Here is a 22,214-nt window from a genome sequence, read left to right on the forward strand (position 1 = left end):
AATCCGATTTGATTCTTTTCCTAATTTGCTGTTATTAATTTTAAAAACCTGAAGAGCGATGATTAAAGTGGCTAAATTTTCTGAACTTCAATTAAAAGCACTATTAATGTTAAGAGGTGAGACAGGAAATATTAACCTGGAACAATAACCAGAAAAATAATCCCGAACTTCTGGGCATTTTATCATTAGCGAAAATAATGCTGCGTCCATTTAGTCATTAGTTCGGTCTCCCTTAATTTTTAATGGAACCAAACAACATTGTACTTTCCGCTTCAGATTTCATTTGTCTCATCGTGGAATATATATTATATCCTGCGTATTTCTTAAATGAATATAAGTAATGAAAAAAAAAATGTAACTTACGCATCATTAGTCAAGCTTAGAATTTTCTTGAAACTCTGAACTTTTTCTGACAAATGGGGAGTTTTATACGATTCACTTAGAAAAGAAATCTTATTCACTGCTGTACTTATCTTCTCTCTCGAATAAAATATGATTAAAAAAGTGAACCGATTTTCACAAAAATAGTTTTATGCTTGAAAATATATATTAAAAGTTGAAGCTTGTCATTTTTTCTTAAATTCCTAGTCTACTGAGCAATTTACTATTAACAAAAATAATACCATGACCATTTAGTCACTACAATCTTTGAAGAGAGCAAAACATTTATTGAGTTAGATACACATCAATTTTTAATGGAATCCCATCAACAGAGCAGTTTCTGGTTCAGATTTCATATTGCCCTATCATCGAGAATAATTTACATTTAACGTATTTTTTGAATGATGATACATGATGAAAAGAAATTATAATCTTCGCATCATTAGTCAAACTCAGGATTTTCTTGAAACTTTTCTTGAAACTAAACCTTTTCTAAAAAATGGAGAATTTTATACAATTCACACAGAAATGAAGTCCCATTCACTGCTAAACTTATCTTCTCACCCAATAAATTGCGAGTGAATCAATTTTCATAAAAATAGTTTTACGTATTTGAAATATATATATATATATATATATATATATATATATATATATATATATATATATATATATATATATATATATATCAGAAATTGAAGCTTGTAAATGCTTTTTTATTTAACATTTGAAGGTCAGTTTCTTTTACTTTTTTATGACTGAAATTACTGTCTTTCGATATTTCTTTGAGATGAAATATGAATCAATAACTCTTTGCTGTTCGAAATTTAATCAATTTCAGAATATGTCCGATGCCTTCTTTCATGATTATTGATTAACTACCTAGCATTTTTTTAATGGATAAAACCTTCGTATAAGGATGAATTAAGAAGTAACTTCATGAATTTGAATGTCTTCGCTATTAAAAATGAAAGCTTCAGTTTGTAAATATGTTGAATAAAAAAATTCTTTTTTCACGTCATTACTAGAAATCTGAAATTCATTAAAGGATATTAATTTTATAAAATGAAAAGCAAATAAAATATTTTTCATTAATAAAACCTTGTATTTTAAACTGGAGTTTTTCAGATATGATTCGTTTCGATGAATAGTAAAACGAATTTTCTTGCATGTGATTTTTTTAAAGTATATTAATAGTAAATTGTAGACAAGAACGTTAAACAAAGTGCAAATTTAGTTTTTTAAAAAATGATTTCATTCATTTCTTGCAAAATGTCCTTTTTAAAGCTGTTATTATCAAAATATATCTATATATATGAAAAAAATTAAGGTTTTTTTTTTTTTTTTAATTCTTTAGAATCCTTTTGAAAAAAATATACCCGCAATGAAAGGTTATAAATTAGTTTATTTTAAACTTGGAGCATAGAAGATTAAAAATGAATCTACGCCATTACGATTTAGGCCAAATGAATGAAAGCCATGCTTTATGAGAATTTCAAAGCAAGGGCGTACGAAAGAGGAAATGGGCGCTCTTAGTATTTCGGTAGAAAAGAATTAAAATTGCTGCTATTAGATCCTGAGAAGGATAGGAAACCAACGCAATTCAAGAATTAAAATGGTGTTTTTTTTTTATTTTTTTTTTTTTATGTTTGAATTTAAGTATCCTTTTTTTTATGAATTTTTCTGCTAGAAATAATAAAATATCTGTTTTGTGATCATTTTTGTATTTTTAAGAAATTGTAATTAACAGTTTAAGCTACTTTTTAAATGATCATAAACTAAATACATCACTCTTACTGTGCCATTGCGACACAGTGTATCTTAGCTAGAATTTGAAAACACAAATCATACGTTTTCAAATTATTTATCTTTCCTGATTTATTTTCTTCTTCAGTTGATTATAGTTTTAGATACTTTGCTTTACAAACACATAATGATCTTTGGAAAATACGTGTTAAAATTACTTTTGCGTGCTTTATAAAACCATTGCTAATAAATGAATCCTCATTTCATACTAAAATCACAGATTAGCTTGATTTTTGCATTATTTTTATCTTTTGAGATTTTAATAGAAAAAGAAAAAAAAAAAACTTACTAATAATCTTATATTTTGCAGTTGTGTGCTCCTTTAGCCTTATTCTTTCTCAACAAACATAAGGAATTAATGCCCATAGCTATTCAGCTTTTTCAAGAAAAAGGGCCTGACAATCCAGTAAGTGTAACAGATTTTATTTGCAATGTATTCGAAGTTTCAAAAGTTTAGGATGGACGTTGATCTCCACTTTTATCTTATCTGTTTATTTCTAAGAATAATACATTTTCTTTATTGAAATCTAATTTATAAATTTTTTATTATTGACACAAAACTACTCATATTAAAAAGATCATGTATTTCTCGGTATCAAAGATATTCTTATTTTAGTTTATCAAAGCGATTGATTTCTAATTCTAAATATGAATTTATACAAATGTAATAGATTATGCGTCATGATTCTTGAATTTAACTTAACTTTTGATTCTTAAATTTTTCTTAATTTTTGTATATTGTCTTATCAGTGAATGGCAAATAGCAAAAAAAAAAAAAAAAAAAAAAAAAAAAAAATCTAGCAGCATTCTAAGCATTACTCTGATCTCCAAGAAAGGTTGCATTACATGCAATCTAAATAGCAATCTGGAGAGAATCTTAATTCCATTCCATTCTATCTTACTGGTACGGTGAGAAAATTTGAAAATCGGGGGGTCAAAAAACGACTTAAAATTAAAAGATACGTTAGAAAATATCATTTTATTTTATAAAATAGCATTTTGACATTTTATTAAAATTAAATAATTTCGATTACAAATAGCTTTTCAAATTATTGCTCAAGAAATTGTAGTACCAGAATTTTAAGTTAGATTTATTAATTTAACTCTATGTTCTGAAACTACAAAGGGTTATACTTAGAAGAATTTTGTGATTTAAAAAAAATCTTTGTTGCTGAGGAACTGCGTCTGTAAATGATCCTTCAACTCCTTACTAGCATAAGGGAATTTGATTTATATGAACGTGCTTAAAGGCTAATGGGGTTTTCCATCGAACCATGTTTCGAGCTTACAGTCCTTTAACCATAAGGCCATCACAGTCCTTGTGTTCGATCTGAAATTAAATTATTTATGTACAACTTGATTGCTTGAAGTAAATAAATGCAGGGATCCTTCTCTGATCTTGGTTCTATAGGTAACTTCTAAACCGTTAAAGATAGGTATGTATTTCCAATGGGAAAAATGTTTTGAATGACGCAAAGAATTACATTTTACTTTATTTAAGTTAATAAATAGACTGCTGAAAAAAAAATTTCTAAATAAAATTTCTTTTATTGCTTCTTAGTAGTATTAATCATGCTTAGCAAAATAATCTTGGTTCGTTCATCTTTTAAACAAACAAACAAAAAAATTCTATTATTCTGCTAATGAAACTGACCGAAATATAAAGCTTTGAGTTTAATTATCTTAAGCCAATCAATAGCCGCATATAGTAAAGCCGTTGATTGGTTGATATTTCCTGAGATGGCCATTGAATTGGTCAAACATCTTCTGAAATAGGGCTATTTGAAACTTCATAATTCGGACAGTTTTAGTTGCAGACGAAAGAAACGGTTTTTTTTTCTTTCTTGTTTTGTTTAATATGTTAGTGTATCAAAAATATGTTATTAAATGCCACTGATTAGACTGGAAGATTGTATGAAAATTTAGACTTCATAATTTTTTCAGCAGAATATTTATTAATTCAAAACACATAAAATGTAATTCTTTACGTAATTTAAAACATTTTTCCAATCGAAAAAATATCTATCTATTTTTGACTATTTAGAAATTTGTTTTTGATTTACATTGGAAGGATCAGCCTATATATACAATGATATAAAGCTAAGAAATACATTAAATTATCTAAGCTTTAGTCCGACCATCTGAAAGTGGAATTGTTGTAAAGAAAACTAAAAATGTCTACTGTTGTGGAAGAATTTAACATCACACTTGTGTATGCCGAAAATATATTTAAAAAATCAAGGTTATATTTCAATGTAGGCATATTAGAATAATGAGTATAGTTATCAACTGCAGTGACAGCTTCATAGATAAAGAAAAAGCGAGCATTTCCAAAATGCAGACAAAGTTTTGGAAAGTGAAAACAAAACAAAAAAAAGCAGGAAAGAGAGTTAAAAGGAATTTTGCTGTTTGAAAGAAAAGCAATGCTCATTTGTCTCCTTAGAAAGTCCAAAGACAATTTAAAGAAACAAAGGACTACGTATTTGATATCCTTTAGAATCTATAGCGTGGCAAGTTTTCTTTTGTCACCTAATTACTTTTTGTTGCTTGTTCTGGTGTACTGAAAGATAGCTTCGAATACAACTGGGCTATCTAAGTGACAGAATTTGTAACCAAACGCTTGACTGAACATTCTTTATTTCTTATAACTTTTTCTGTCATGACTTGAATAAAAGCGAAAACTGGTAAGCGGGTTTAGTCAATCTAAAGAAGATAACAATTACTTCAAAATAATCTGGAAAATACATCGGTGATGATACATATTTTTTCCATCGGGCTGCTAATTTGGTAAATATAAATGTTAAAATCTCTAGAAAAACATGAGTTAAAAGTTTCTTTCTATAATTATTAGTTCTTGCTACATTACACTGGAAGCCAACAATGAATAAAATCCTTTTAAAAGTAGTATATTATACAAATGTTATTTATTCATCTAAATTTAGATTGTCAATCTACTTAATTTTTTTTTGAATTCTTAAAACTCTTGTTTAGCACATTCTTTTTTTCGTACCATGATGTATAATCATATTTCACTCGTGTACAAAAACTCTCAAAAGCATGCAAGTAAATTCCATACAGATTCCATGTTTAATGAAAATATCGAAGAAAGTTACAATGGCAAAGTTAGTGATTTTCGGAAAAAAAAATATTTACCTCAAAGAACGTTTTTGTTTATTTAAAGTAATGCAATTTAATAAAAGTTGATTGGAGAAATTTGTATAGTTAAGAAACTAACTCTCAACGATCAAAAGACGTTTCTACTACATATTTCTTAGTGAAGAGAATATTGAAAATGAAATTCGCTTGAATTCAAATGTCTGTCTTCTCAATCTTCTCGAGTTACTGAATAGTTCTTTTTGTAATTTATTTTCAGGTTTTCCTTCCCAGTGATCCTCCAACCACGTGGTTGACGGCAAAAATGTACTATAGTAATGCAGACGCCATGTTTCATCAATCTTGCACTCACTTAGGTATGTAAAGAGCACTCAAAACTTATCATTTCCTTTTAAGTTAAAAAAGGGCCTCATTTGAAGTCGGATTTAAATCGTTATCCAACAATAAATGATCCTAAATTACGTTATAACTGGCAATTCTGTTTGTATACATATATCAGAAAAAACAACCGATGGTATTTACTTCGGTAAATAAATGGATTGCTACGTGACTCTTTCTTTCTCTATTTATTAGACATTATGCTCAGACGGAAACGTGAGCGACTGTTGTTCTGCTTCAGGCTCTAAGTCGATTAGAGAGCTTTGTGATAATGAATGTCGCTATTAACCGTTGACTGATATTTTATATATGATTAGGTGCTTTAATGAGAGGAGTTTACTTGTATTTTTTCATGTTATTTTTAATGGTGGCAAAAAGTAAATACGAGAGTTTAGGAACATACAAGAGTTTCAGGGACAGCTACTCATGAGGTTGTACCAAGAGCCACAAAAGCAACCATGAAATACTTGAAATTGCTTAAGAAAGTTCTACTGTGGGAATGGTTCTAATAATTAGCATGAAATAGCAGCTAGAAAACGTAGAACTGCATTCAAACTACTTACTATCAAATACTTTTTAAAAATCCTTGATTTCTTCTTTTTAAACTCGTTTTCGTTACTTCATTGTGATTGTTTTATTTTACTATTATTATTATTTAGTAAGAGATGTTAAGATTATCTTTTTTTTATCTTCGAATAAAAAAATATTGATAGATTTTAATTTTATTTCTTGGTGTAGAGCACTTTGCATCAAAAGCGTCACTGTTTCTTCTTTCCCTATTATCTGACGTTTTCATGTATTCAACATCGACAATGTCCTTTCATGGACATATTCCCTTATTTACCGTAGATAGTTTCTTTTTCCTGATAGACAACTAAGTATTTCTCTCTATATCTGTTGCATTTCTAAGTCTGATGGAAATGTGATACACGATCGACTGCACAATTAGTGCTACTAGAAACAACAAGCTGATTAAACTGATATGATAGTGAACATCGTTAGTAGTTCGTTGATTTTTTCAAGCATGCACAATTTCAGATTCCACACGAACTTGATTTATACTCTGTATTCATAGGTTATCAATCAAGTCCAGGGCAATTAAAATTTTCGTAATTTTGTATAAAAGGAGATATTTCATCAAAACAATCCGTAAATACCTATGTCTAAACGTTTTATCTTTAGAAATTTAACTGAAAAAAGATTTATTTTTCAGAATGATTGATAATACACTAAAACACTCACCTATTATTTAAAAATTTGTTCAATATTTTCCATTTGGAATTCCTGCAGATTATTTTTTCTTCTTTTATTTGCTTTATCAGAAGAGAAAACCACAAGTTCAAATAATCAATGATTACAATTTTTTTTCTATTCTAGTAAAATCATGGCGCATCAACCATTGCGAATTTCGGTTGAATGTTTACGTGCCAAAAGAGATTTATTGAACTTCCTTTTTGATGTAAAGAAAAATAAAGCTCAGCATTTCATCTTTCTCTAAAGAAGGAACATTTTATGACAAGTTGAAAATCAAGGCTTCACCAAACTATACTACTAACTAAAACTAAAACTAACTCGTGCTGAAAAAAGTTCATCAAAAATAATAGAAAGCGAGTTAATTTAAAATTTTGATGTTATCTTCCTGAAAAATAAGTTAAGTAATAAAAAAAAAAATGTATCTTCTTTTATCCTATTTATTAAAGGGCAGCACGCTTAGAAGATCTTCAAAAAATATATTACGTAATATTCAAAAAATATGTTGTAGCATGAATAAACTCTTAAAGAAAACGCGAGTTTTATTAGTAAACAAACAAAAGAAGTCAGTTTTCTTTTAATCTCATATCACATTGTTTGTGGACCGAGGTCATTGATACATAAAAATATATATATAAATTTCTTGAAACTATGATGGCATAGAATAGATATTCCATGAAAAATGTTTATTATATCAGAATTTGTCTGTATCAATTTTTGGCAGGAATATAATGCTTCGAAAACGCTGCTGAAATTTCAGAGATTCAGGAAAATAATAGGAAAAACAGTAATCTTTATCCACCAATCTATAGAAGAGATTTATTTCTTCAAAGGGATTATCTTAATTATCCAATAAGTATATCTTCATTTACAGAATTCAGTAGCTCCAGAAACTCATAAGCTAAATGACATTTGTTTCAGGTTTCACTCATCTTTTAATGGAAGGAGTCGTGATCTGTACCCACCGAAATCTTTCCAACTCACATCCGCTTTTCAAACTCTTGGCACCTCATTTCCTCTTCCTTCTCGCCATTAATACGTGAGTATTCAGATCTTTGCGTCATTGAATTACACCTTTATGTAAATAAATAGTACACTATTTGCATACTGGTGCAATGCAATGATTCAATGTCCTAATGTAAATAAATGAATAATTATTGATGCAGATTTTATACAATATATCATAAATACCTTTTGCGTATTTAAAAAAAAATTAGTTCTGGGCATTGAGCTACAGTAACATGAATAGAATGGAAATGAAAAGCAAGATGTTATTATTTGTGAAAATTCTGCTCATTTGGAAAATAAGCATATAAAATCTAGATCTATATTTCTATACTTATTATGATCAAACAGAAATAGGCTTCTCTGAATAATTTAGTGTTGCATTATTTTCGACTGAAATGAAGCGCAATATATGCAATTTATGTAATTTAAATTTCATTGTATTGTAATATATATAAGATGAAAAGTTTTAATGTAAACGAAAAGAGATCAGAATATATTTAAATGTTAGTTTAAAGTAATTTTAATCTTCAGAATAATTTGACGTTGCATTTATTTGACTTCAATGAATCGCTGCTTGTTTTGCTAGAAGAATGCTGAAACAATTTTAATGTTTTGAATAATTTGGCGTTGCTTGCTTTTTATTTCAGTGTGTTATATTACATATTATTAATACAAAGAGCTTTTTATTAAATGAGAAAAAGACATCAAACCTATGAAAAGAATTCAGAAAAATTCTTTTAAAAGTTATGCATAAATACAGAATTTTTTAAAAATTTCTAAGCAGCTAAAATCGCAGATTTTTTAAACCTTTTTCGCCATTCCCTTTTTAACTTTCATTCGCAGCCAAGTATTATATGGTTATATACTACTGTGATAAAAAAGAAGCGGGGATATTTAATTTAAAAAAGATATACTAGAAATCACTTACACATTTTTATCAAATATTTTTGCGACATATATAAACATCTGGTTACACTCAATATTTTATTTCGTTCTGCCGTCTTAAAATAAAGTTGTTTCTAATGAGATACCTTCTAAATTTGTCGATTTTCCAACATGGCGAATGCGCAAAGAATATGCATTAATTTTTGGTTTCCGTAATGCAATTTCTGCTACAAAAACAATTCAAAAACTTCAAAATGCTTCTAAAGACGATTGTTTCTCAAAACCAAAAATGTTTGAGATTACGAAATGTTTAAAGGAGGTAAAGAATCTGCCACAGTTATGGTAGACCATTATTTTTCAAATGATCATTAACATGTCGATCAAATCAGAGAATCGGAACTTGTCGGTGATCGATTGACAATTTGAGACACTATTGCACAAGCTCCTTTACCATTTAGTTCTTGTGTAGAGACCATGTAAATTTGCGGCTCGACACTCTTCAAGTGGCTTTATATACATGTTCAAGTGTACCAAGCGATTTCTTAAGACGATTAGCTTTCAAAACGCATTATTACAGATGATGAAGCTTAGATATATGCATTTGATATTAAGTGAGTGGTGTTAGAATAGTGATGCAAAACTGAAAAAAAACACGGCAAAATCACCCGGAAATCAAGAATAATGCTGATTGTTTTCTTTGGTTGTTGGTGCGTTGTGCCTTATAAATGTCTACCAATTGGTCAGACCATCAAAAAAACAATATTATCTGAAGCTTTTGTGGTGTTTGTGCGAAACAATTCATCGAAGATGATCTGAATTTTAATGATACAACGCATGGTATTTTCACTACAATATTGCACCTTCTCATAAAACCATTGTTACTCACAAATTTTTGACAAAAATATTTAAAAAATGCGGTCCTGTAAACTCTGTATTCACCTGAATGTGCTTTTTTTTATTTCCATAGTTGAGACTGTTTCTTTGTGATTATTGGTTGAGTTTAGTTGTGTAATAAAAGAAAATTCGCTGCGAACCTAAAGGGGTTTCACGAAAAAGACTTTATGGCGTTTTGATGATTGGGAGAGATGGGGACATTGGAAGAAGTTCATCATGATCGGAAGAAATTATATTAAACATACGCAATAAAATTTCACATCTTTTGTTTAATGATAACAATCCTGGTACTTTTTGATCACACTGATATAAGCGGAAATAACTTGTATAAATCTGGGGAAAAAAACCCTCAGAAACAATCGATAGCAGTTATTTTGTACTGCTATAAAAAAAGATAATGTTCAGATACATTTATTGGAACTTCTGTCTCTTAAAATATTTATGAAGAGCGTGGTATTTAAAATGAATAATCACATGTATAAAACTTGTGAAACAGATGGCAAAGTTCCGATACATTTTTAGAAATATTCTTTTGATTTTTATCTTGCAGAAGAGGTCTAGAGAAGCTAATATCGCCCGGCGGTTGGGTAGACAAGACGATGACCATTGGCAGAAAAGGAATGTTCGAACTCATAGCGAAAGGGTAAGCTCGAAGATATTAGTAGCTTATAACTAAGTCGAAAAAAATAATTTTTATGGCATTTCTATATCATTTCTCTTTTAAATTCAGTTTATGAGTTTACGATCTACTACGAGTAGGGCTAAGATAAAGAATTTTATTGTGTTCACTACAATTTTAATGTTTACTGATTTCCTCATATTTTAACCTTTATTGTATAATAGGCTCTACAGCTACCTTATTTTAATACATTTGCTAACTATCATTGGCAATTTGTTTTCAATACTTTAAGCATCGACTAAAACAAATGAGAAATTCTGTTTTCGTGAATCTGAAGTTAGTTATCAGTGTTTATTAATTTATTTTTTAAAAAGGTTTCGTCTTATTTAAATTTTTTTAAACCAACATCTTCATTCGTATTTTGTTTGAAAAGGAGTTACTTAAATTCTGAGTTTTATGTTTTGATGCGACATTTGATAAAAAATTTTTGAAAATCTTTGAATGGCAAATTTCAACACTTTACCAACGAATATAATTTTATACGCTTAAATCAGTATAAGTTATCAAACGATGAAATCTACCTGTATAATTTTTTTTCTTTATTCCAAATTAACTCAAGTTTTCCATTTTATCATGACTGTGGGGGAATACTTATTTTAGTTATATTTAATTTTTCAGATTGTTTTATGTCAAGACATTTTTTTAGTATCGTTTTTTTACAGCATGAGTCGGTGGCACATGAATGTCCATGGAATAGTTCCCAATGAGATTAAATCGAGAGGAGTAAGTTGATATTTCTCGTTTTTATTGGCAATTTATTCAATTGTATTGAAATTGTGAAATCTTAATCAAAAATTTCTAAGATATGTAAAAGTAAGTATTTAAAAAGAATTATTGTTATCTTTGCGATGTTTTCGAATGTTCCTTTTCAATAAATGGATTTGATCATTTCAAAATATAGATATAGATATATTTTCTCAATATGAATTCATCCTGCTTATTTTCCGTATGGAGAGTGTATGAAATACTTTCCAGGTTTCAAATCTTCCTGCATATGTTCTCAGTGACCGAATTTATCTATAATATTTTCTATACACGGGATCCTCCTCTATCTTTCCTACATGAACAATAAAAAGGCCGATCGTGAAATATTTTCTAAAATGAGACTCTCCTGTATCTTTTCCATACGGAATCGTCATGTAATTACTTATGAAATACTTATACAACATCCGAAGGTTCATTCTTTAAAATTCATGTATAAGCAGAATATACATAAATTCATGAATTCAAAATAATTACATGTTGAGAAAAATAAAAACATTTCATTAAATCTCATGTATGAATTCATAATATCCACCAACTAGAGCTTTACTCTTTAAAAAGACGAAAACCCTATAACCAGTTACATTGTTCTATTAAATAAGGAACTTCATTTGACTGAAAGGAAACACTTCGCAAGCCTCCTCTGGTACATCCGTTTTATCCGGAAACTCTGGAAGAGATCAGATAAAGAGTTTTTTACTGCCTTGTTTTCGCCGAAAATGTAATAAATATACAAATTAAATCAATTAGGCAAAGCAGTTCTGAAATTTTTAAACGTTATATAATATTTTGTAATAGTAAAATCCTTAAACTAGCTGAACGCATTATCATTAAAATGAAGACTGTCTTTTCGAAAAGTTTTTTTTTTAGATAAATAACTTCTTCAGAAGAATTTATAAACTTAATATCATATTAAAGTTTTTCGATTCACTAAATTTATACGTCAGTCCAGAGAGCCTTTTGTGGCTTGGTGGTTTTGGTTCAGTTTAGTTAGTTTCATGCCCCATTTTGAAATGACATTTAGAGAGGGACTTCGTAATTTGTACAAAGGTTAGATTTGACGGTACCTGAGTCCGCATTCCATCCTTTCATATCTCCTGGCCACTATAAATTGAGAAAAAAAGTGTCTCTTGAAGACGGTTTTAACATATTTCGGCCCACAAACGCCATTCTAATGTGAGGGCATTTGCCTGTTAACGACAGATTTAACATACCCAAGTCCATAACTCGTACAAAGAATCGGGCCTCGAGTACGCGGACTTCCAGTCCTGAAACTGAGACATTATCTCTAGGTGCAGCAACCCGTATTGCTTGGAGGAGAATTTATGAAAGTTACAATATTTAATGAACTCATTCTGTAAATAGTGAGCAATTTATACCAGTTTTTCGAAATTAGAGTATCACACCAATTAAAAACGGAGATAATATAAATGCATATAAATATTAATCAAACAAGGACAACAGTTCTTTTCTATTATTGTCTTACATATCTGTGGCTATATAATCTATATGGTAGCAATCTGATACTCAATACAAACGCACTGTATTCATGCACATTATATGCAGGGTAATTATATACATTATATGCAGGGTAATTATATACATTATATACAGGTAAAATCATTTTAATTCTTTTAAATTCAACATGGTATCTCGTATAGCCAGGCAAATACTGTGTACCTACAGTAAAGTGACTATGCTGAATTTATTGAGACAGGTTACAGCGTACCGCGAAATAAGGAAGTTACAAAAAATAACTCAAAAAATAAAAGAAATCGGTCAAAGTGTACAATTAGAAAAATGTACGTTATACCATAATAAAAACACAGGAAGAAGTTTCACGGAGTAAAAAGGGATTAACCTAAATTAAAAAATATATTCTTCGTTATTATCCCACAGTTTTTCAAGTTAAGCTACGGCGTAGTGAAATGTAAGCAAGGAAGAAAGTAAACAAAAATAATATAAGAAATCTAAAACACGCGGTAGAGGAAATGACCGGATAATACATTTTTCAGTTTTAGGACAAACTTTTTTTCAAGTCATGGAAAGTTCATAAGTTTAATCGCAAAGATCTGCACCAATTTTACAGTGACCTTCATGAAACATTTTTCTGTGTTTTTATCATGGTACAACATACATTTTTCTAGCTGACCCTTTTTGGCGATCGCATTTCATTTTTTAAATTATTTTTGTAACTTCTTTATTTTGCCTCTAGGGGTGCTTCATCTGTGCCAATAAATTCAATATAGTCACTTTACCATATGTACGCGTTATACAAGACGCTGTTTGGATCTAAAGGGCTTTAAAGGACTTTACCGATCACCTTGTACATACGTATTATACGCATACGCATTAAATCAATTTTGAATAACTGTTGTTAAATAACAAAACACAAGCTGAAATCTTTTCTTCCGGTGTTTTTCTAAACTACTTATATAAAATATTGAATTATATTGTATAACGAAGAAAATCGAGATTACATTTAGAGCCTATTCTTGTAAACCAATTCAATTCACAATTTGATACAAATTCATAATTTAATATCAAGATCATATGGCGAATTTTATTTATATAGCTTATTGTTAGTTTTATTTATATTTACAAAGATATAGACAAAAAAGCAAACCCACTGATATATCCATTCCAAAATTAGATCGATCTACAGTTTTTTTTAAATAATTCACCTACTTTAATTAGTCATCTAAAATCATCTATTTAGATCATTACCGTCTTAATTCGTTGGATTCACACTCTCCCTAATACATAGACCAACAGGCAAATCAACTCTTTCACATATTTATTCCAAAGTTTGACTAGTGACAAAAACCATATACTGTATTTAACATGTTGATGGACAGTACAATCTTGGTGGCAGTGCCTGCTGAGAGACTACTATCATACATTGTCTATAGGCCTAGCGTCACAACGCATAATTATAAAATTATATGATAGGACAGAACGGATTAAGCCATTTACGTCGTAAGGTGTTCTTTCATATCATTTTTATGAGTTGATGCCTGAGGGCGATCTGTCCATCAACGTGTTAAACCATCTAGTTTGTTGCATTTTAGACGTCATGTACGTGCATACTAGTAGACAGAGAGATAGACATTATTTTATTAAATTTAGTCAAAAATTTGAAGCTGACGCACAATTTTTGTGGAAAGACCACATACCACATTTCACTCCTTTACCTCCCTCTGTTTTCGAGCTTTCGGATTTACTGATAAAAGGCTAATTCCAAGAACTATCGATTTCGGAATGAGGAAAGCCTGTAACCTGGAGAATCATCAAAATCCCCAGGTGACATTTATAATATTTTTTCTTTGCTTACTTCTTATACATGAAGTGAAAATATCCATAATGAAGATTGTTTTCTTTCAAAATTCTTAACCGATATTGTTGTGGCTTTGTTCATAATAACATTTTTTTCAGGTGGAATGCGATGTCTTGCCTCATTATCCTTATAGAGACGACGCTTTTTTAATCTATCATACGATAAGAAAATACGTTTCTAAGGTGGTGCATCGTTTCTATGGTAAAATGTTTTATATCTTCTGTTTTCTTTCAACAGTAAAAAAAAATTCAGTTAGCAATTCTTTACTAACGGAAATGAAATTCTTTTGATGGACAAAGCATTAACACTGTAAACATCAGGTGAAATTCTTTTGATGGGACTACTGTTCGAGAAGCACATATTACAAACCATTTAACGCTTATGGAATCTGTTGGAACCATATTTTTGATGCGAAAAGTTTTGTTTAGCCATAACTTGCGAAAATTACTTTTTGTGTTACTTTAAGTAACACAGCATCAGTCAACATATTTCATGTTACTTAGTAAATGTAATTTATTATCGATATTTAAAAATTGTTGGAAGAAAAGTTTTGATATGAAGACTTTTGTTTGGTTGTAAATTTTAAAACTGATCTTTCTGCGTATTATTTTTATTAACATAGCATCAGATGGAATTTTTTTCTATTCCATTGTAATTGCAAATTATTAATATTTAAAAATCATTGGGCATTATTTGAAACAAAACTTTTGATATAGAAAGATTTGTTTAAATGTACTTTTTTTAACTTTTAATAGCGTGAAAACAGGGGATATTTTTTTCTGTTATACTATTAATGCAAGAAAGTTATCGATAAAAATTGTTGGAAATTTTACTGGCATAGAATTATTGATATAAGGTTTTTTTAGATTAACTTGTGGTATATTACATTTGACTTGTTACTTTTATTATATTGGCATAGCATCAACCAGATTCTTATTTTTACATTATAAATGCAAGTTTACGATATCCCAAAAAGCCTTAAAGGGATTTAATAAATATGGAAGGAAAACGACCATTAAATAACTTCAAAACTTTCAGAATTGAATTAACTCTGCCATAAAGAACACGATATGCATAATGAAATAGGATGAAAATTCACAGCTAATTCTAATTTTATTGAAAGAAGGAAATAAATTGCAGCTTAAGTTTAATCTTAAATCAAAATCAGATCGTTGTTTGACATTTATACATAAATTTACGTTTGGATGGTGAGTTTCAGATCTGTGTGTTATTTCATCAATTCTGTTTTAAAAGTTATTAAATAATGTAATAAAAATAAATGGCTTCTGAGAAGGCTATTATATTTTATATTTTTTCTAGACACGGATGAAAAAGTGATCAACGATTACGAACTGCAGCAATGGAGAGCCGAGATGGTGAAAGATCGTAAGTTAGGAGGATGTGGATTTCTGGTGAGTGCACAAAAAAATGCTTTTCTGCCACAGATTTTAAATCATATTTGGAATTTTATAATGATAGAAAAAAATTATTTGAAGTCCTTATATTCCATAAATAGAGACATCCTATCTGCCTTTCTGTATTCTGAATGAACGGTCAGTTTTGTTTGTCATTTTTTGCCAATTATGCATTATATTAGAATTTTAAATGTACGAAAATTGTTTTTTTGCAAATCAACATTGACTTAATTTTTTTAATCAATGCCACCTGAGCATTCAAAATACGGTAATTTTTATTTTATTAAATAAAAATGAATTTTCCTTATTAAATATAGAAGTAGCCATAAATATTCTAAAAATCCATATTATGTATGAATTTCAATTAATTTTTTTATTTAATCTCTTTTACATTTAAGGCAAAATTTTAAAAATCATAATGTAGTTTTTTTTCGTGAATTTCTCTTGCATTCTACGAAAGATAATCTGGACTTTTATTCACTCTGTAGTAAATAATGCAACCCTATTATTTATTTCATTGATCATATAACTTCCCTAATGACTTTTTTGTTAGGAAAATCCTGAAAGAGAATTTTGAAAATAGGGTATAAAAGTAATAGAAATAACTAATAAATAGTTCATTTTTATTAATACATAACTATGTGTTGAATAAACTCTGAAGCAAACTATGCCATAATCAGATGTATTGTTTCAGGGCGTTCCCGGTGAAGAAAACAACCGATTCACAAACACAGAAGAAGTTGTGGACTCGATTACGTCCATAATCAGTACTTGCAGTTTAGGACATGCAGCGGCCAATTTTCAACAATATGATGAATATGCTTTCCCGCCAAATTACCCAGGAATACTATATGGAGAACCCCCTAAAGACAAAGTAAGGCATTCAAATGTTGATACCCACTAATTAGAATGCACAAAAATAAAAATATTCTATGAAAATAAATGGTTTTTATATACTGCTCATTATACATAATTTTTGCATCATATATATCTTAGAATGTAATGCCAATAATAGTTCGCTTTGCAGAGAAACTTCATTAGTGAAAGGACTTGTTGTATATATAAAATATATCTCAAAATTTTTTTCAGTTTTTTTACAAATAAAATATATTAAAATGCGTGGGAAATAAAAATGTTAAAAATTAACAACTGAAGATGAGAAAAAATCAAACAACTGAAATGAGGAAAATGTTTTTGTGATTTTTATTATGTCATACATTATGTGAGTGTGTGTGTGTCAAGTACACACACACTCACTCACAGACACGCACACACACACTCACTCACAGACACGCACACACACACACTAGAGAAAGAGAGCTCTAAATGCATACTATTATGTAAAAGCTTATCTTTAGCCGTAAAGAGTGAAGGAAAACTAATACATAAGCTGCAAACCAGTAAGCAAGCCAATATCTCATTTAAAAATTGGCTAAGAGAAATTAATAAATGGGAACTTTTTTTTTAATTCTCCCTAAATGCAGATCTGCGATTCGTTTCCTTTTTTAAATTGTTGATTTATTCTATAAAGATATGTACCATACTGAAAGAAACATAGCTTAAATTTATTTTATTTGTTGTTGCTTTTAATATTTAAATAATAGTAGGTATATGATGAGGGTTTTGACACAAGTTCCAAATGTAGAACACACTGAGCCAAACATAGGGTTAATTTTTTAGAATTTAAAATAACCCATGAGGAATTAGAAAACACATTATAATCCGAAACATTTTAAATGTTTCAAATATATTCAACACATACATAAAAACCCACCATTTTCCTTTAATACAGTTTTAAGTTTCTGTAGACTGAGCAATTTTATAAATGTTTTTTTAAAAAGAGAAGTATTTGAGTTGTAATATTGAAATAATTTTATTTCCATACGTATTAAAATCTGTAAAGAAGATTTATTATTACTTTATCAAACATTAAATTACATTAATAAAAGGCTTATCACGATTATATTTTTTTCCTTTTACGAGACAAAAATTGTCAATTTAGTTCATTTATTTAGTTGAGTTCTATTTATAATCATTTTTTTTTTTGTATTCAAGAAATCAAAAGAAATGTTCTTTAATCTATAATATAATTATTTTCTGATTTCATTTTTATAGTCTCCTTTGCCAGACAGTGATATCTTGAACCGTATTCCAAATAAAGAGACAACACTAGACATAATGGTAATCACTAAGTTACTGAGTATGAGAGCGACTAAGTCATTAGGAGACTTCGAATCACAGTTCATGTTCCATCCAGCATGTGTACAAGCGGCTGAAGAGTAAGTCATTTATTTTATCCTTTTTATAAACCATTGCATGATAGAAAATCTCATATCATCCTATTTATATTCTATTAATTCAAATAAATTTCATTAAAAATAATTTTTAAAAGCACACTTACATTTATTTCTAAACAGCAGATTTTTAAAAACATTTCATTATTTTATACTGTTTAGTTTTGAGTTTATTTCTCAAACTCACTATCAGGTGACACCACTATTCAGAATTCGAAATTCAATTTAATCCTAATAGTAATTAATTATTGATTAAGTTTTTAAAATGTTAAAATACTAAATGCATTGTCAATAAGGGACAGATAGCATATTATTTCAAAATTCTAGCAGCTTAGGAGACGAGTGAAAAATCGATTTAAAATTCCATTTTTACAAACAAGTCAAACTAAATAATAGTGAATATAAATTCCATGAATAGCATTTTAAAAGTAGAGGTGTTTGTATTTCACCTTTGCGATTAAAAATACCAGTTGCAAATTTGTGTGCAACGTTTTAGCAGTAAAATCGGTAGTTGATGTTTTTAAAGGGCAAAAAGTCATAAACATCAACATTCTCACCCTTGGGATGAATTCAGAAAACTTTCCACCAAAAAATTATCTTTAAAATAATATTATTAATGGAAAAATACTGTTTGTGCAAACATTATGTCAGTAATTCACATGAGATTCATTTAAGAATCGCAATCATCCGAAATGTTTCAACTGCTCAGAGTTTCATCTTCTAAATTTGATATAAATTTCTTTGTGTGTTAATACAGTAAATCTCCTAAGTTGAATCTATTAAAGAAAATTGCAACAAATTTTACTTTAATTTGTCTTTTATTATACTCTAAACGCAAGTTTAATTTTCTATTTAATGTGAGCATAAATCCAGTAAATGAGTTTTAGTTTCGGAACTGAAGTTAATTGACTTGACGTGGAACTAATGCTGTTTAAGTAAGAGGTTCCAAATAGGTCCGTAAAGGCAGATATGCTTTTAGCCTCGTTAATTAAAGGAAAACATCTAGAAATAAAGTATTCTATTAATCATTAACTGAAGAGAATCTTAAGCTCATGGGCAACATAATCTAAACATGTCAACGATTGAATAATTAGCTTAAACTGCTCAAAGATAACATTTTATGGAAATTAATAAAATTTACATCCTCTCGAGAGAATATTTTTACCTTTTTTTATTGCCTTCGAAGCAAAGGTCGGAATTTGGTCAGTTAAAAGATGCTGTCAAGAAGAAATTATGCTGAGTTTTTCTGGCACTGATTTAACGTAGGCGTTTATGAGAAAACCAGCTTTTCAACAGTTTTATTTTTCTACCAGCAGTAAAACCTATGTGGAAGTAAATAATTTCTGTAAATCATCCAGTGAAACCTTTCATTCTTATGACTAATACTGCATTAATTAAAATCCTACGGATCATAATTTTTTCATTATTTATGCTATGGTATTACTTTTTTTATCGAATTTATGAATATTATTCATGATTTACATTTTGAAAGGAGTTTTCGACGTAAGAAATGAGTGTAAGAATGACTTAATTAGTGTTCTAAAGTGTTAAAGTTTTGTGTGTCATCCAATTCCTGAAGCAATTTTAGATTCGAAATGTGTTGTTTAAATTTGAATGCAAGTAAATACATTAATAAGCAATTTTTCTTCCATACTGCTTCAGAATATTAAATTTCTCCACAGTATGTATGATTTTCACTAACAGTTGAACTGAACTTTTGAAAAACCCAAAGAAAAAAAACTTAATAAAGAAAAATATTGTCAAAAGTCTTTTTCTTAAAAATAGGCAAAACGTAGGTGCTTTGTAAAGGAAGAATTAAGAGTATTATATTGAAATGCCAATTCGTACAAGCATTTTGAACATGTCGAGTATACAATGTGTTTAGAAATGCATGGGACAAAATTTAAAATATGGTAGATCATACTACAAGAAGTATTTTTGTTTAGGAAAGTATGAGGGCATTTTATGCGGACAAGCACAAATGCAAGAAATGCATATAAAAGAAAAATAAATACATGCAGTATCATTTAAAAGTGTTTCTTACAGCAATTCTTACATTAATTACTCATAATTGCATCCCCCAGCACTAATACACATATTGTGCGCATTTATGGATTTTTTAATGGATTCAATTGAAAACTTTGTAGCTCGAGTATCCGTTGTAGTTGCTAGTGTGTAAGAATATTTGGTATGTTTGTAACTTCATTGCATTTGCTCCATTGACGTTTTAAATGTATTTTACTGTTGGAGTGCGAAATTTTGATTAATTGTTGTAAACATCGTTGTAAAAAAGTACTTTTAAATGAAGCTGCCCTGAATAATTTTCGTTTCATTCTGTGTCAAGTGACGCGATATGACATAAATATTCTTATATTGAAAAATGTTTGTTGTAGTGGGCTATGCCAAAGCTTAAAGTTTATCCTAAGAATTTTGTGCATAAAAACTGAATCAATTTGTCTTAGTTATTATACCTCTAAAATTTTTTGCATGGATCGTTTAAAATGATTTTTACATTTAAACATTGCGCTAAACAATGTGGAAATATTACGAAAATTTGTGCAATAAGAATAGGAGATAGATATATGATTGCTTACTTTTTTATTCTTTAAAGCGTAAATAGTGATAAAACAGATATAGTCGCTGTTATATAAAATGATTAATGTATAAGACCTCACTTACACCACATATGACATTTTGAAGAAACATTTGAAACCGCTAGAAACGTATGACATTTTGCTTTTGTTCTATAACTTAAATTTCTATATACTGATCAAATACAATTTGAGAACAAAAGTAAATTACCAAAACAGATGTCTTGCTTCAATAAAAAATTATTTGTTAAAGTTGATATTCGGCATTTTGACATTACTGTGACGATAGACGAACATTCTAAATCTTATTTAGCTTTAGATATGTAAGAGTATTCCTAAATTTTTATTTCAAAAATATATCTAAAAGTTCTGTAATTTTATTTTTTCATTATTTGTATTTCAGATTTCGAGAGGAACTAGCGCAAATTAGCCGTCAAATCAAACTTCGCAACAGATCCCAAGCTTTCACATATGAATGGCTAGATCCCGAGTTCATTCCCAATGCTATCAGTATTTGAAGCGAATCTCAGTATTCCTCAAAATTGGACAAAGAATTTGCTGAAGTCGAATTAAAATCAGGATTAGCATTGCATGAAGTATTAATTCAAAGAGCTTTAAGAACTGGAACCATGCCAGACCATCGCAATGTAGGATTGATCAAGACATGAATAGATGGATATGATTAGTTTCATATCAACATCAGTCCCCTTTATATCATTTGGAACATTGCATTCATGGTAATATATGCAGTTATCATTTGCTCAAGAGTCTTTATGTTATGTAGGAAAGTTGTAAATGTTCCGTAAGAGCAGAATTTGAAGTCTGTAATCTGAATTTTCATCATTTCAATCATTATGTAGAAAAAGCGAAACCATTTCATAACCCATTCAATTTGATTGCATAGTGCTTAAGTCATTGCATTTTATCCATCAGTTTAAATAAAGTTTTATATACATTTCAAGGTTTGGCTTAATGTTCATTTCTTCCGAAATAATTGCATTCGGACAAATGAATAAAATCTAAAATTCATCTTTTTCCCTTGCACAAATTCAACGCTCTAACATATATCGATCCGTTTGTTCATAACAATTAGAATATAAAAAGAAATGAAGAAAGAAAAAAACTGATGGAAATATCTTCATGTTCCCCTAATAGACAAAATTTTTGACATAATAGACATAATCGATTTTTGTTTAAAAAATGTTTCATTCATTTTGTATACTTAAGTTTTCCAATTTCATTTATTTTCTTTAAAAAGTATATAAGCACAAGCTGTATTGAGTGTTTTTCTCTAATGAGCCTTTAAATCAAGACTTTTTAAATATTTTTTCCGCACATGTTTACTTTTCAAATTCAAAATAGTTTCGATACTACATGTTTGGTTGAAATTTTTTTCAACCCTAAGTATACATTTTCAAA

At 29.0% G+C, this 22,214-nt stretch overlaps 1 protein-coding gene across 1 annotated transcript in view; it reads left to right on the plus strand.

The window, feature by feature from the left end:
- The window catches only part of LOC129960253 (allene oxide synthase-lipoxygenase protein-like), an 82,821-nt gene extending 61,065 nt beyond the window's left edge, over positions 1-21,756 (plus strand). The window contains exons 6-15 of the mRNA XM_056073531.1: positions 2,498-2,593; positions 5,561-5,657; positions 7,852-7,969; positions 10,268-10,360; positions 11,059-11,119; positions 14,594-14,696; positions 15,816-15,907; positions 16,605-16,784; positions 18,026-18,189; positions 21,199-21,756. Of these exons, the coding sequence (XP_055929506.1) occupies positions 2,498-2,593; positions 5,561-5,657; positions 7,852-7,969; positions 10,268-10,360; positions 11,059-11,119; positions 14,594-14,696; positions 15,816-15,907; positions 16,605-16,784; positions 18,026-18,189; positions 21,199-21,313 (1,119 nt within the window). The 3' untranslated portion in view covers positions 21,314-21,756. The remainder of the gene's footprint in view (positions 1-2,497; positions 2,594-5,560; positions 5,658-7,851; positions 7,970-10,267; positions 10,361-11,058; positions 11,120-14,593; positions 14,697-15,815; positions 15,908-16,604; positions 16,785-18,025; positions 18,190-21,198) is intronic.
- Positions 21,757-22,214: the final 458 nt, after the last annotated feature.

The sequence above is a fragment of the Argiope bruennichi genome, chromosome X2 (genome assembly GCF_947563725.1).
Source record: "Argiope bruennichi chromosome X2, qqArgBrue1.1, whole genome shotgun sequence".
Lineage (NCBI taxonomy): Eukaryota > Metazoa > Arthropoda > Arachnida > Araneae > Araneidae > Argiope > Argiope bruennichi.